The 10,929-nt window shown below is 44.9% G+C and overlaps 2 protein-coding genes across 2 annotated transcripts; both read right to left on the reverse strand.

Moving 5' to 3' along the window:
* Positions 1–23: 23 nt before the first annotated feature.
* LOC6591466 (myosin heavy chain, striated muscle) lies at positions 24–6,090 on the reverse strand. Its single transcript, XM_026985996.1, has 2 exons — positions 501–6,090; positions 24–200 (listed from the first exon to the last, which is right to left on the reverse strand). Exons 1-2 carry the CDS (start codon positions 6,009–6,011, stop codon positions 156–158), a joined length of 5,556 nt encoding a protein of 1,851 aa, XP_026841797.1. The 5' UTR covers positions 6,012–6,090; the 3' UTR covers positions 24–155.
* Positions 6,091–6,154: 64 nt separating this feature from the next.
* On the reverse strand, positions 6,155–7,651 carry LOC6591504 (sorbitol dehydrogenase). Its single transcript, XM_002016918.2, has 6 exons — positions 7,563–7,651; positions 7,472–7,505; positions 6,928–7,397; positions 6,648–6,866; positions 6,464–6,585; positions 6,155–6,407 (listed from the first exon to the last, which is right to left on the reverse strand). The coding sequence occupies exons 1-6, from the start codon at positions 7,614–7,616 to the stop codon at positions 6,224–6,226; spliced, it is 1,083 nt and encodes a 360-aa protein (XP_002016954.1). The 5' UTR covers positions 7,617–7,651; the 3' UTR covers positions 6,155–6,223.
* Between the last annotated feature and the right edge of the window lie 3,278 nt (positions 7,652–10,929).

Consider the following 10,929-nt stretch of genomic DNA (forward strand, 5'->3'; position numbering starts at 1 on the left):
ATGTGAAAAAACGCCCCCATAAATGTTTTCTTTGGTTTCTTTGTTACTTTCAAGTATATTAAAATAATTTAATTTAGATAAATCGGATATAGTTTATGTAATTTGATTGTGAGTTCTCTCCATCAGCACAGCTTCAATTGGCAGGGCAGCCTCTTCTATTTGTCCTTTTTGGTTGGTTCTGAGCCTGAAAGAGTAGGAGACTGTTTGCCCATTAGTAAGTGATTTGTTTCTTGACCTACAAGTAACCCAAGTGTTTTACGTTATACGAGTACTTCTACTAGACATTTCCAATCTTTCCGCGCTGCCTGCAGTACTATCAAAAGTTGTGGCCTCTTATCAGTGGCATAAACATTTTTAATAGACGCTAAATATTTTCCACTTTACGTTGAGGGAGACCTAATCTAATGTGACCTCGATGTGACATTGAAATATACTGTTTAAAGAAGGTACTGTTGCCCCCTGGAAGTGTTCGTTCTTTGTGGATCTTTCAATGGACTTACCCAGAACATTTTTGTGAATTGAAAGAAGCTGCTGAAACTGCTTTTGCAGTCATCATCTTTAGAGCCGTCTTTGAGTTTCTCCAACTTTTCGGCACACTGCTCGGAGCCGCCCATGATCTCGATTTTATTGTCTTTGCTCTCTTTCTTTTCCATTAGCTTTTCGCGCATTGTCTTCTCGCGGTTTTTGCACTGCTTGGAACCGCCACGGATCTTGGTGGAATCTGAATCGCTGGAAAAGAACATCGTGCTCATGTTCATCCCGGGCTGATGATTCAAAGGAGTCTTTGTTTTCTTTGTAGACCAAACACCCACCGGATTATCGATCTTCATGGCTTGGGGTTGACCATGTTTCCGATTCTCTTCACGGTCCGTGCGTATGGCTCTGGCGCCCAGACCCTGCCTCTCCAGATCGGGCGAAATGAAGTCCTTATCGTTGGGATTGATTGTCTTGCCCTCTTCTGGACTGAACGGATCATCGAATATGTCATTGTTGTCAGGGCAAAGCAAAGCACAGCTTGTGCTGACGTCACGGCTCTGGCTGCAGGTGGACATTGTTCTGCCTTTTGGCGGGGGCTTCTTTTTGCGAAAGATCTTCTCAACGATGTATTGAACAAAGTTCTGTTTTGGTGATGCATCTATTCCCGGGGAAGTCCCACTGGCAGTCTCTTTGGCTTCATCCGGAACGAGCAGCTTAACGTCTAGTTCTCCATCCGCCAGCTTGCGTTTCCGTTTCTTCTCTGGAGCTGGCCTCTTTTCGGGCTCGGAGTTTGAATTAAATTCTGCCGCATCGTCAGACACAGGATCCTCTGATTGTTTTTTATACAGATCTCCTTCTGACAGTTCACTTTTCTCCTTTAGCCTGTCCTTGTCGTCAGGGGGCACAAAGAGAGGTCTATCGGATGGCGGCTCTTCATTGGTGTCATCCCCTTGCTTTTCGGCTATGGCATCGTCTCGATTCCTTTTCATTGATTTCTCATCGGCTTTCTCTTTTTCCCCCCCATGTGTCACTACAAATTTGGTGGTCAGTTCCTCGAAAGACCTCGATTCTTCTTCTTGGGGGGTTTCGGGCTTCATTTTTTTGTCCAATTGTGAGCTTTCGGGTTCCATTTTGCCTTCCAGTTGCGAGAGTTCTGCTTCATTTATTATGTCAAAGTATTCCTCAGCTTTTTGGTTTAATGCCATGTCCTTAATCGCTTGATCTAGTTTTTTATCCAAATGTGAGCTTTTTTCGACCTTTTTTGAGGTTTCGTTTCTCTTTAGCCGAGAAGTTTCCTGTTTGGGCTTCATTTCGTTAAAGTATTGACTCGACTTTGAGTTGACGAACATTTCTTCAAACGTGGTGCGCCTTGGTTCCTCCACTTGTCTGTCCAGCGAGGTCTCCTGATCGTTGATCTTCGCAAAGTATTCCTCGGCTTTTCTGTTGGACTCTTCTGGTGTCTCCACTTTTTCTACTATTCTGCCCAGTTGGGAGGTTTCTGCTGCCTTTTTCCTCGTCAATTCTGATTTTTCTGGTTCCATTTTATTCGCCAATTCTGATTTTTCTGGTTCCATTTTCTTTGCCAATTCTGAGGTTTCCGGTGCGCTGATCTTCGCAAAATATTCTTCAGCTTTTCTTTCGGATTCTTCTGGCGTCTCCACTTTTTCTACTATTCTGCCCAGTTGGGAGGTTTCTGCTGCCTTTTTCCTCGTCAATTCTGATTTTTCTGGTTCGATTTTCTTTGCCAATTCTGATTTTTCTGGTTCCATTTTCTTTGCCAATTCTGAGGTTTCCGGTGCGCTGATCTTCGCAAAATATTCTTCAGCTTTTCTCTCGGATTCTTCTGGCGTCTCCACTTTTTGAAATTTTTTGTACAGCTTGGAGAAATCTGGTAAAATTTTCTTCGGCAATTTTGAGGTTTCCATGAATTTCGAAATTTCAGGTTCCAATTCTGGGGTCGTATGTTTGTTGATTTTCGCGAAATATTCATCAGCTTTTCTGTTCGATTCTTCTGGTGTTTCCACTTTTTCTACTTTTCTGTCCAGCTCGGAGGTTTCTGGTTCCATTTTCATCTCCAATTGTGATTGTTCCAAATCTATTTTCTTCATAAATTCGGCGATTTCTGGTTCCAATTCTGAGCTCTCCGGATAGTGGATCTTCGCGAAATATTCGTCAGCTTTTCTGTTCGATTCTTCTGGTGTTTCCACTTTTTCTACTTTTCTGTCCAGCTCGGAGGTTTCTGGTCCCATTTTCATCTCCAATTGTGATTGTTCCAAATCTATTTTCTTCATAAATTCAGCGATTTCTGGTTCCAATGCTGAGGTCTCCGGATAGTGGATCTTCTCAAAGTATTCTTCGGCTTTTCTGTTCGATTCTTCTGCTGTCTCCACTTGTTCTACTTTTCTGTCCAGTTCGGAGGTTTCTGCTTCTATTGATTTCGCCAGTTCTGAGTTTTCTGGTTCCATTTTCTTTTCCAATTCTGAGGGTTCCGGTTCCATTTTCGTCGCCCGTTGAGACGTCACCGGTTCACTGATGTACGCAAAGTATTCATCAGCTTGTCTGTCCAGCTCGGTTCTGTTCAGCTGTCCTTTGGCCCTGAATCCTTGACCGGGTTCGGGTCTCAGGCCAAATGTTGCAACTATTTGGGATGTGGATTTCGAGGGGTAATCATGGGACCTGTTGGCAAGGGTCATGGATTTCTTGTCTTTGTGCTTCTGTTCCATCATGGATATTATCTCTGCAGCGGACTTGGGAAAGTTCTGGACTTCTGTAGATTCTGATTTCTCTTCTTTTGTCTCCGATTGCAGTTCATTCACTTCCGATTGAAGTTCTGTTGTCTCCGATTGCAGCTCATTCATCTCCATTTGAAGTTCTTTGGTCTCCGATTGCAGTTCATTCATCTCCGATTGAAGTTCTTTGGTCTCCGATTGCAGTTCATTCATCTCCGACTTAAATTCTTTAGCTTCCGAAGTTTCCACCTCAACTTTCTTCAAAGCTTTCTCCGGACTCAAGTCCATCGATGTTGGTGCCACTAATTCCTCTTCCATATCGCTTTTAAACACTGTTTTAGTCTGGATAAACTCTATGTTTTCTTTGGATTTATCTTTCCAAGAGTAGGACTCTTCGGGCGGTGCATCCCTATTCGTCTTAAACTCTGACGATGGTATTAACTGTTTAAAAATTGGCTCAACGGGAAAATCATTTGCATCCCTAACGATCCTAAGGGGTAAGGTATTAGTGGGAGATTTGAAGGCGTCGGAGTTTTCAGCGACGATTTCCACTTCTTCTGAGGATTCCACGGCCTGTTCTTCGTTTACGGCTTCTGCGGCTTTCGTGGGCGAATCATCTTTTTTCCTTACGATCATATGGGGTAATCTATTGGTGGCTGATTTGATGACTATCTCTTCGGGGCTTTCAGGGACAATGGCTTTCACTTTTTTCACGGCCTCCGCGGACTGTTCTTTCACTGCTTTAGAGGACATCTGGATTTTATCATCTACATTTTCAGTTTCAGGGACAACGGATTTTACGGATAGTTCGTCCTTCACTGCCTCTACGGCTTTCGCGGGCGAATCATCCGTTTTCTTTACGATCGTACGGGGCAATCTATTGGTGGGTGCTGCTGAGGAGGATGTCTGTATTTTATCATCTACATTTTCAGTTTCAGGGACAATGGCTTCCACGGCTTGTTCTTCTTTCACTGCTTCTACGGCTTTTGCGACTTTCGCGGGGGAACCATCCTCATTTACCCATTGAATGCGTAATCTATTGGTGGGTGTCTGGGTTGACGAATCATCCTTCTTCTGTACGATCGTACGGGGTAATCTATTGGTGGGTGATTTGATGGCTATCTCTTCGGGGTTTTCAATGGTTTCCACTTTTTCCACGGCTTGTTCTTCGTCCACTGCTGTAGAGGATGTCTGGATCTTATCAAGATTTTCAGTTTCTGGGACAATGGCTTCTACGGCTTGCTCTTCGTTCACTGCTTCTACGGCTTTTGCGGGCGAATCATCCGTTTTCCTTGCGATCGTACGGGGTAATCTATTGGTGGTTTCTGCTGAAGAGGATATCTGAATCTTATCATCAAGATTTTCAGTTTCAGGAACAATGGCTTCCACGTTCTGTTCATCTCTGGAGCTCTGGACTATGTCGCTTAGATCTACCACACAACCAATCTCGTATCCTTTTGGGGTCGTTGGATATAGATCCTCAATCGTTGCCTGCTTTTCGTCGATCTTGTTCTGCGTGTCAGAGTTGAGGATCTCTTCGGTTTTAGAGGCATTGACTTTAAGATCCATATTTCCTTTTGTAGTTGACGTATCGGCATCAAATTCCAAAATAATCTGCGCTTCCTCGTCCTTCGTGTCATTGACGTTCTTCGCGGCACCGGAATCCGCCTTCTCTGGGGCACAAGACTGTGACCAAACATTCAACGACTCTCCTTTAGGCGTTGGTACGTTTGCCAGAATTTCCAAAGATTTGGTCTCAAAATTCGAGCTGTCCTTAAAGATGATCGTGCCGGATACCTTCACTTTAGCTTCGGGGACTTCTGCATTCGATGGCTCCGTATCCTGTTCCTGTTCACATGTCACGATGTGATAGGGATTCTTGGGATTCACCTCGCCCGGTGATGTCTTTGCGGGCAAGGCTGGCTGCCTCTCCATGGGTAGCTCTGGCCTGGACTCGAAGGGAGACTCCTGTCTACGCTCTTGGGGGATTTCGGTGGTGAAGGCTTCATCTTGGGCATCACTGCGGGGTGAGTCCTTTGCTTCAGCCATGGGTTCGTGCTGGGCACCGGTGAAGGCTTCGTCCTTGGCTTCACAGAGGGGTTCATTCTTTGCCTCACTAATGGGTTCATCCTTCGTGGCACTCATTAAGGCTACCTTCTTTGCTTCGCTGAAGACTTCGTTCTTAGCCTCACTGATGGGTTCGTCCCTAGCCTCACTCATAGGTTCATTCTTTGCCTGACTCATGGGTTCATTCTTTGCCTCACTCATGGGTTCATTCTTTGCTTGACTCATGGGTTCATTCTTTGCCTCACTCATGGGTTCATTCTTTGCCTCACTCATGGGTTCATTCTTTGCTTGACTCATGGGTTCATTCTTTGCCTCACTCATGGGTTCATTCTTTGCCTCACTCATGGGTTCATCCTTCGAGGCGCTCATTAAGGCAACCTCCTTTGCTTCATTGAAGACTTCGTCCTTTGCCTCACTCATGGGTTCGTCCTTTGCCTCACCCATGGGTTCATTCTTTGCTTCCTCGCTTTCAAGGCCCACGGACTTCGTCCTCAGGCCGCTAGTCGTTGCACCATCTCTGATCGGGTTTTCTCCCTTACCAGAGCCCCGTCGCACTTCAATGTGTTTCACCTGTCGAAGGCGAGTGCGGCCCTTGGCCGATGGCTCCTCTCCCGAGTCGCCAGTATCATGCATAAGGCGTTGTGCCGCCAGAGGCGACAGCTGTGTGGATCTCAAAGTAGGACGCAGCATTCCCAAATAATGAAGGGGTGTACGACAGATTGATATTCTTCCGATCATTTTGGTGGGCTTCGCTTTCAGCAATGTGTAAGAACTCTTTGAAAATTTTGATTTGCCGGAATATTATAGTCGGAAAAATGAATATTACATGTCTGTCGTCTCGGTCTCCAGTTGTTGTGTGAATAAATATAGACTCGTTTGAGTACAGTTCAAAAGTTTACTAACTAAAGTGGAAACTTATACGTCTACGAGTATGTACAGAGACAGAAAATCTAGAACTTGACGGGATTGTTTGTGTTCCTGGGTTGCACGTGAATCATCACCTTGATGGCACCGCCCAAGCCCTTGCGCGAGGTCTCGAAGGCCTTGTCCGTGTCCTTGATGTCGAAATGATGGGTCACCAGACGTTTGACATTGACCTTGCCGGAGGCCACCAGAGCCAAGGCAGCGGCATAGCTGAAAGGCAGAAAGGTTAAAGGATATATTTATCAATCAATCCATTGATTGCTCACTCATTGCAGTAGCGGAAGACACCACGAATGTCCACCTCACGGGCCAGGGCATTGATCAAGGGTAGCTTTACTTCCGGGGCACCCATGCCCACAATCACCACAACTCCGCTGGAAACAGTTGCCTGCAAAGGGGATGGAAAAAACTTAGTTTTTTGAGTTCCAAAAAAGGGCAGTCTTCACCCACAAAAATGGCCAATCGGGCACTGCTCTCGGCACCACAGCAATCAATGGATCTGTCCGGTGGTCCCGACATTGTACGGCGTACGATCGCTGCCACCTCCTCGGCGCTTTGATCCCTCCTCTGCAGGAGCGTGTGATGGGCACCCAGCTCCTTGGCCACATCCAGACGATGTTGTTCCAAGTCAGTGATGAGAATCTCTGAGGCGCCCATGGATTGAGCAACCTAAAAAGCGGGCATGATAAGTCTCCTATAGAATATCCTTCTGAATCTTCGGATGACCTACCAACATGGTGACCAAACCAATTGGTCCAGCGCCCAGGATGAGCACTCGAGAGCCCAGACCGACGCCGGCACGACGACAGGCATGGACACCCACCGAGAGGGGCTCGAGCAGGGCACCCTCCTCCATGGACACATGATCCGGGAGCTTGAAGCAAAAGTCTGCGGCATGTTTGTAGTACCTCGTAAGATTGCCATCGTACGGCGGAGTGGCACAGAACACCATATCCGCACAGAGGCTGTACTTTCCCTGCTTGCAGAGATCACAGTAGCGGCAGGGTACACCCGGCTCGATGGCCACACGATCGCCCACCTTTAGGCTCGTCACCTTCTTGCCCAATTTGACCACAACTCCGGCAGCCTCATGTCCAATGACCATGGGCTTGGTCAGTATAAAGTCACCAATGCGTCCTTCTTTGAGGTAGTGCACATCGGAGCCGCAAATACCCACACTATCCATAGCCAGTAGAACCTCTGATCCAAGGAGAATTCAAGTTCAATCAGAAAACTGTTATCATCTGTAGAATACGATTCTCTCTAGCACTTACCATCATCGGCTATCACTGGAATGGGACGTTGTTCCTGGAAAACAAACGAGAGCTTTAGGAATTCTATAATTTTAAAAATGCCATGCCTCACCAAACGCATATCCTCAATGCCGTAGAGCACTGCTGTCAGATTGTCCTTTGCCATCTTAGTAGTTCAATTAATTCACCGAACCGCACGCTTTGCCTGTCGATTTGGAACTGATTTAGACATCAGAAAAACGTCTAGCTATTGGCCATTATCGCGCTCTGATAGCGCCTCGGGGAGGGGTCACCTACGTCGGTGCAGGCGATAATAGACAAATCGACTGGCCTCCCTGGGAATCAGCGGTCAAATGTTATCGCGAAAACACTTGAAAACAGCTGTTTTGTTGTTTATATTTATTTTGATTGAATAACGAGACAGCTCGGACAGATATCAAAGGTGGAAAATAGAGGGGTATGCCTCTCTATAGATGGGAGTGGGTGTGGTGCGACAGTCATGTATTCTAAGCGATCAACTGTACATTTATTATAGCCAATACTCTTACAATACTGGGGGTATATCGTGCAAGTTTAGATGTATGAAACAGACAGTGAAAACGAACTTTTCACTTTATAGACTATATATCATTTCCACTATTTTTCAACAAAAACTTAATTTGTGGAAGGCACAATTTCAAAAAAACCCGGCTATTTGTTGGTAGATTTGTATATAAGGTTATTGTCCACCTATTTCTCAAAAATCATAGCAATTGAATAAGTTTGATTATTACTCTAAAATAAGGAAGAACTGTCAAAGAACTTCATTTAGTTGGATTGAACTTGCTCAGGATCAATCATGTGGGATTCCACATTCTATGTTCACTGTGTTTGCTTTTAAAACTTTGCTTTTAAAACGAGACGAGTTGAACGATTGTTGCCGAAGAGTAAGGGCAAAGACTATACAATACCTGGAAGGGTCTCGAGTCTCGATCTAGGTTATGCGTCGCCAAAGACTGTGTATTAGTTACTAGAAAATTTTGGAATACCAATAGGTAGACACCGTTCCGTGGTAAGAGACTAAGGATAGCCTAAAGGAGAACTAAAACCCCGCGCAGGACGTCATGAAAAGTTCCGCCATAGAACAGCTTTTATAGTCTGTATAGTCTCTTATCGACTATATAGTATAGTCTTTATTAAGAGTAACTAGTGCCTTGTTTTCTTGCATTATCTTGGAAGTAGGGTATCCACTAGTCGGCAACTCTTACTCTTAAATTCCGAGTTATTTCTGTTCCCCCTTATTTTTGCTCGCTTACATTTATTGTGTGCAAATTGCAGTCAGATTAGGGGTGGGGCTCAGCTTATCTACAAATCTCTTGAGCAAATCATATGCATACATATATGGAAATGAAAATAGAATAGATCTTTGGAGCCAAGCCCTACTAATGCCCTTCTCTCGGGCAAACAAAAAACAAAATAGTGGGTGTCCTCAATGTGTCATTGCGGACATTTAACAGAACATCAGAGAATGTGCCTGTGCCTGTGCCTGTGCCTCTGCCCAGTGCCCATAAATAAGAAGACCCCTAGCTTTTGACCTCCTCAACAGGGCAGTTCTCTCCCCCCCGCTGGTCTATGTTTCTCTCCCCCTGGAGCCGGAACCATTTGTAATTTTTTGCCTGGACAACAACTACAAACAAATTTTAGTCCACTTCTGTTTTATGGCAAATTAATGGAGCGACATGTTGGCCATGTTCGCAATGGAGGAACTTCACTGCCATGCACTCGGTCCCGGGGCCAGAGCCTAGCAGGTGGCCCTGTCCATTCCCCCACGCGCCAGCAGCTTCCTTTCCATCTTTTCCGCACAGGACTTTGACCACCACTGCTCTTCCTTATCATCCTTCATTTTACCCATGCCGAATGGTCATGCTTTTCTATGCGCTACTAGAGGATGTTCTCGTTTAGATGAGATGTGAGAAATGCAACTCTGAATCGATTATTTTTGATACGTTCATGACGAGCATAAACAGTGGAGGCCATATGAACCTGATCTTCAGTTTCTATCATATATATTCTATGAATGTGAAGAGTAACTAGATCATTATTTGTATATCTTCCAACTCCTGCTTTAACTACTCCCAAATTGATCTTCCGATGGACATTTTTTTGGTATATTTATTAGGAAATGGAATGAATAATTCCAGAAGCGGGCAAAACAGAAGAGCAGATTGCGCAGACGAACGAATCAAACAAAATAACGAAAATGTGCGTGTGAGCATGTCGCAGGAAACTGTTGATGGTTTTCTACCCCTAAAAGGGTATAAACAATTCGTTGTTTAGGTTTTTTTCATATTCATAACATTTTTTTCGCTACTGCGCTTCTGTTGTTGTTGTTGTTGTTGATTCTTCTGTCACTGATGTCGATTTTGTGCCCTGAATGTGTGCTGGAGAGTGTTGTTCTTTCCTTTGGCTCCCTCCCCCGTTGGCCAGGGCTGGGCTAACATATTGGACATTTATTATTGTTCCGTGAGTGTTTTTGCTCGTCGAGTAAATTATGGTGTGGCAGTGGGGGCCATAACCCTTACTCTCTCCCTCTCTCTGTCCATTTACAGCCTTACAAATTGGTTCTTCCAGTGCGGGGAGCCGTGTGGTGTCAGAGTGCCGTTAAATGCTCTGATTAGATCCGTATTGATAGGCCCTGTAACACGCGACTCACAGGGCATCGAAACAGGGCAGGGGGGCTGTGGGGTTTCCAGAGGTCATTGCAGGCGTGTTAAATTAATAATTGCATAAATTTTACATGTGCTGTTGCATGAGTTATGCATGGAGCCGGGCCCGGCCGGCATAAATCGCGAATAATGTGCACACTGGCCGTGCGAATATTTATGGCCGTGACTGTAAATCATCAAACCATAAACGCACTCTGGCAACGCCAACACCAAACGGTCATCCAATGGACCAGCCACCGTCGAACCTTCCGCAAACCCTCTTTGAGGGGCGGCCGGCACCACACTTTCCACTCGATTTTGATGCCCCCAAGATACCCTGTACATCAAACTATGTTATCTGGCAGCCAAGCAGATTAATAATAATTTATTTATAATATTTATTTCACTGGCAAACCCTCGCAAATGATGTAGAATTTATGAAGAATATTCATCATTTGATATCAATTTGATTGAGGGGTATGCCCCGCGTCGAATCGTTTGATTGGTGTGGCAGTTTTATCCGCTTCGCTTCGTCCGATTCCGTTTGCAATTTCAAACTTTTTCGAAAAACTCCATTCATGAGTTATGCGCGAATTTAATGAAGTTGCATATAATTGTTGAAATACGGCGACTGTGCGTGTTTTTTTTTTCCTGTCTATTTATTTAATTTTTAAATGTGAATTTCAATTAAAATATTTATAAATGCAATTAAGGGCATTATTGTTAGCCTTTTGAAAAATTCCTAAATTCCCAAAAGAAACCTCCCACGGGGGAAATCCTTGCTGAATCCCTCTT

This window comes from Drosophila persimilis, unplaced genomic scaffold (genome assembly GCF_003286085.1).
Source record: "Drosophila persimilis strain 14011-0111.01,24,50 unplaced genomic scaffold, DperRS2 tig00000000-arrow-pilon, whole genome shotgun sequence".
In the NCBI taxonomy this organism is placed as follows: domain Eukaryota; kingdom Metazoa; phylum Arthropoda; class Insecta; order Diptera; family Drosophilidae; genus Drosophila; species Drosophila persimilis.

Coding starts and splice junctions, on each gene's coding strand:
- LOC6591504 (XM_002016918.2), bottom strand. CDS start 7,616: ATGGCAAAGGACAATCTGACAGCAGTGCTCTACGGCATTGAGGATATG. Junction 7,506..7,562: donor GCATTGAGGATATGCGTTTG/GTGAGGCATGGC, acceptor TTTGTTTTCCAG/GAACAACGTCCCATTCCAGT. Junction 6,586..6,647: donor GTGCCCGATTGGCCATTTTT/GTGGGTGAAGAC, acceptor TCCCCTTTGCAG/GCAACTGTTTCCAGCGGAGT.
- LOC6591466 (XM_026985996.1), bottom strand. CDS start 6,011: ATGATCGGAAGAATATCAATCTGTCGTACACCCCTTCATTATTTGGGA. Junction 201..500: donor AATTCACAAAAATGTTCTGG/GTAAGTCCATTG, acceptor ATGGGCAAACAG/TCTCCTACTCTTTCAGGCTC.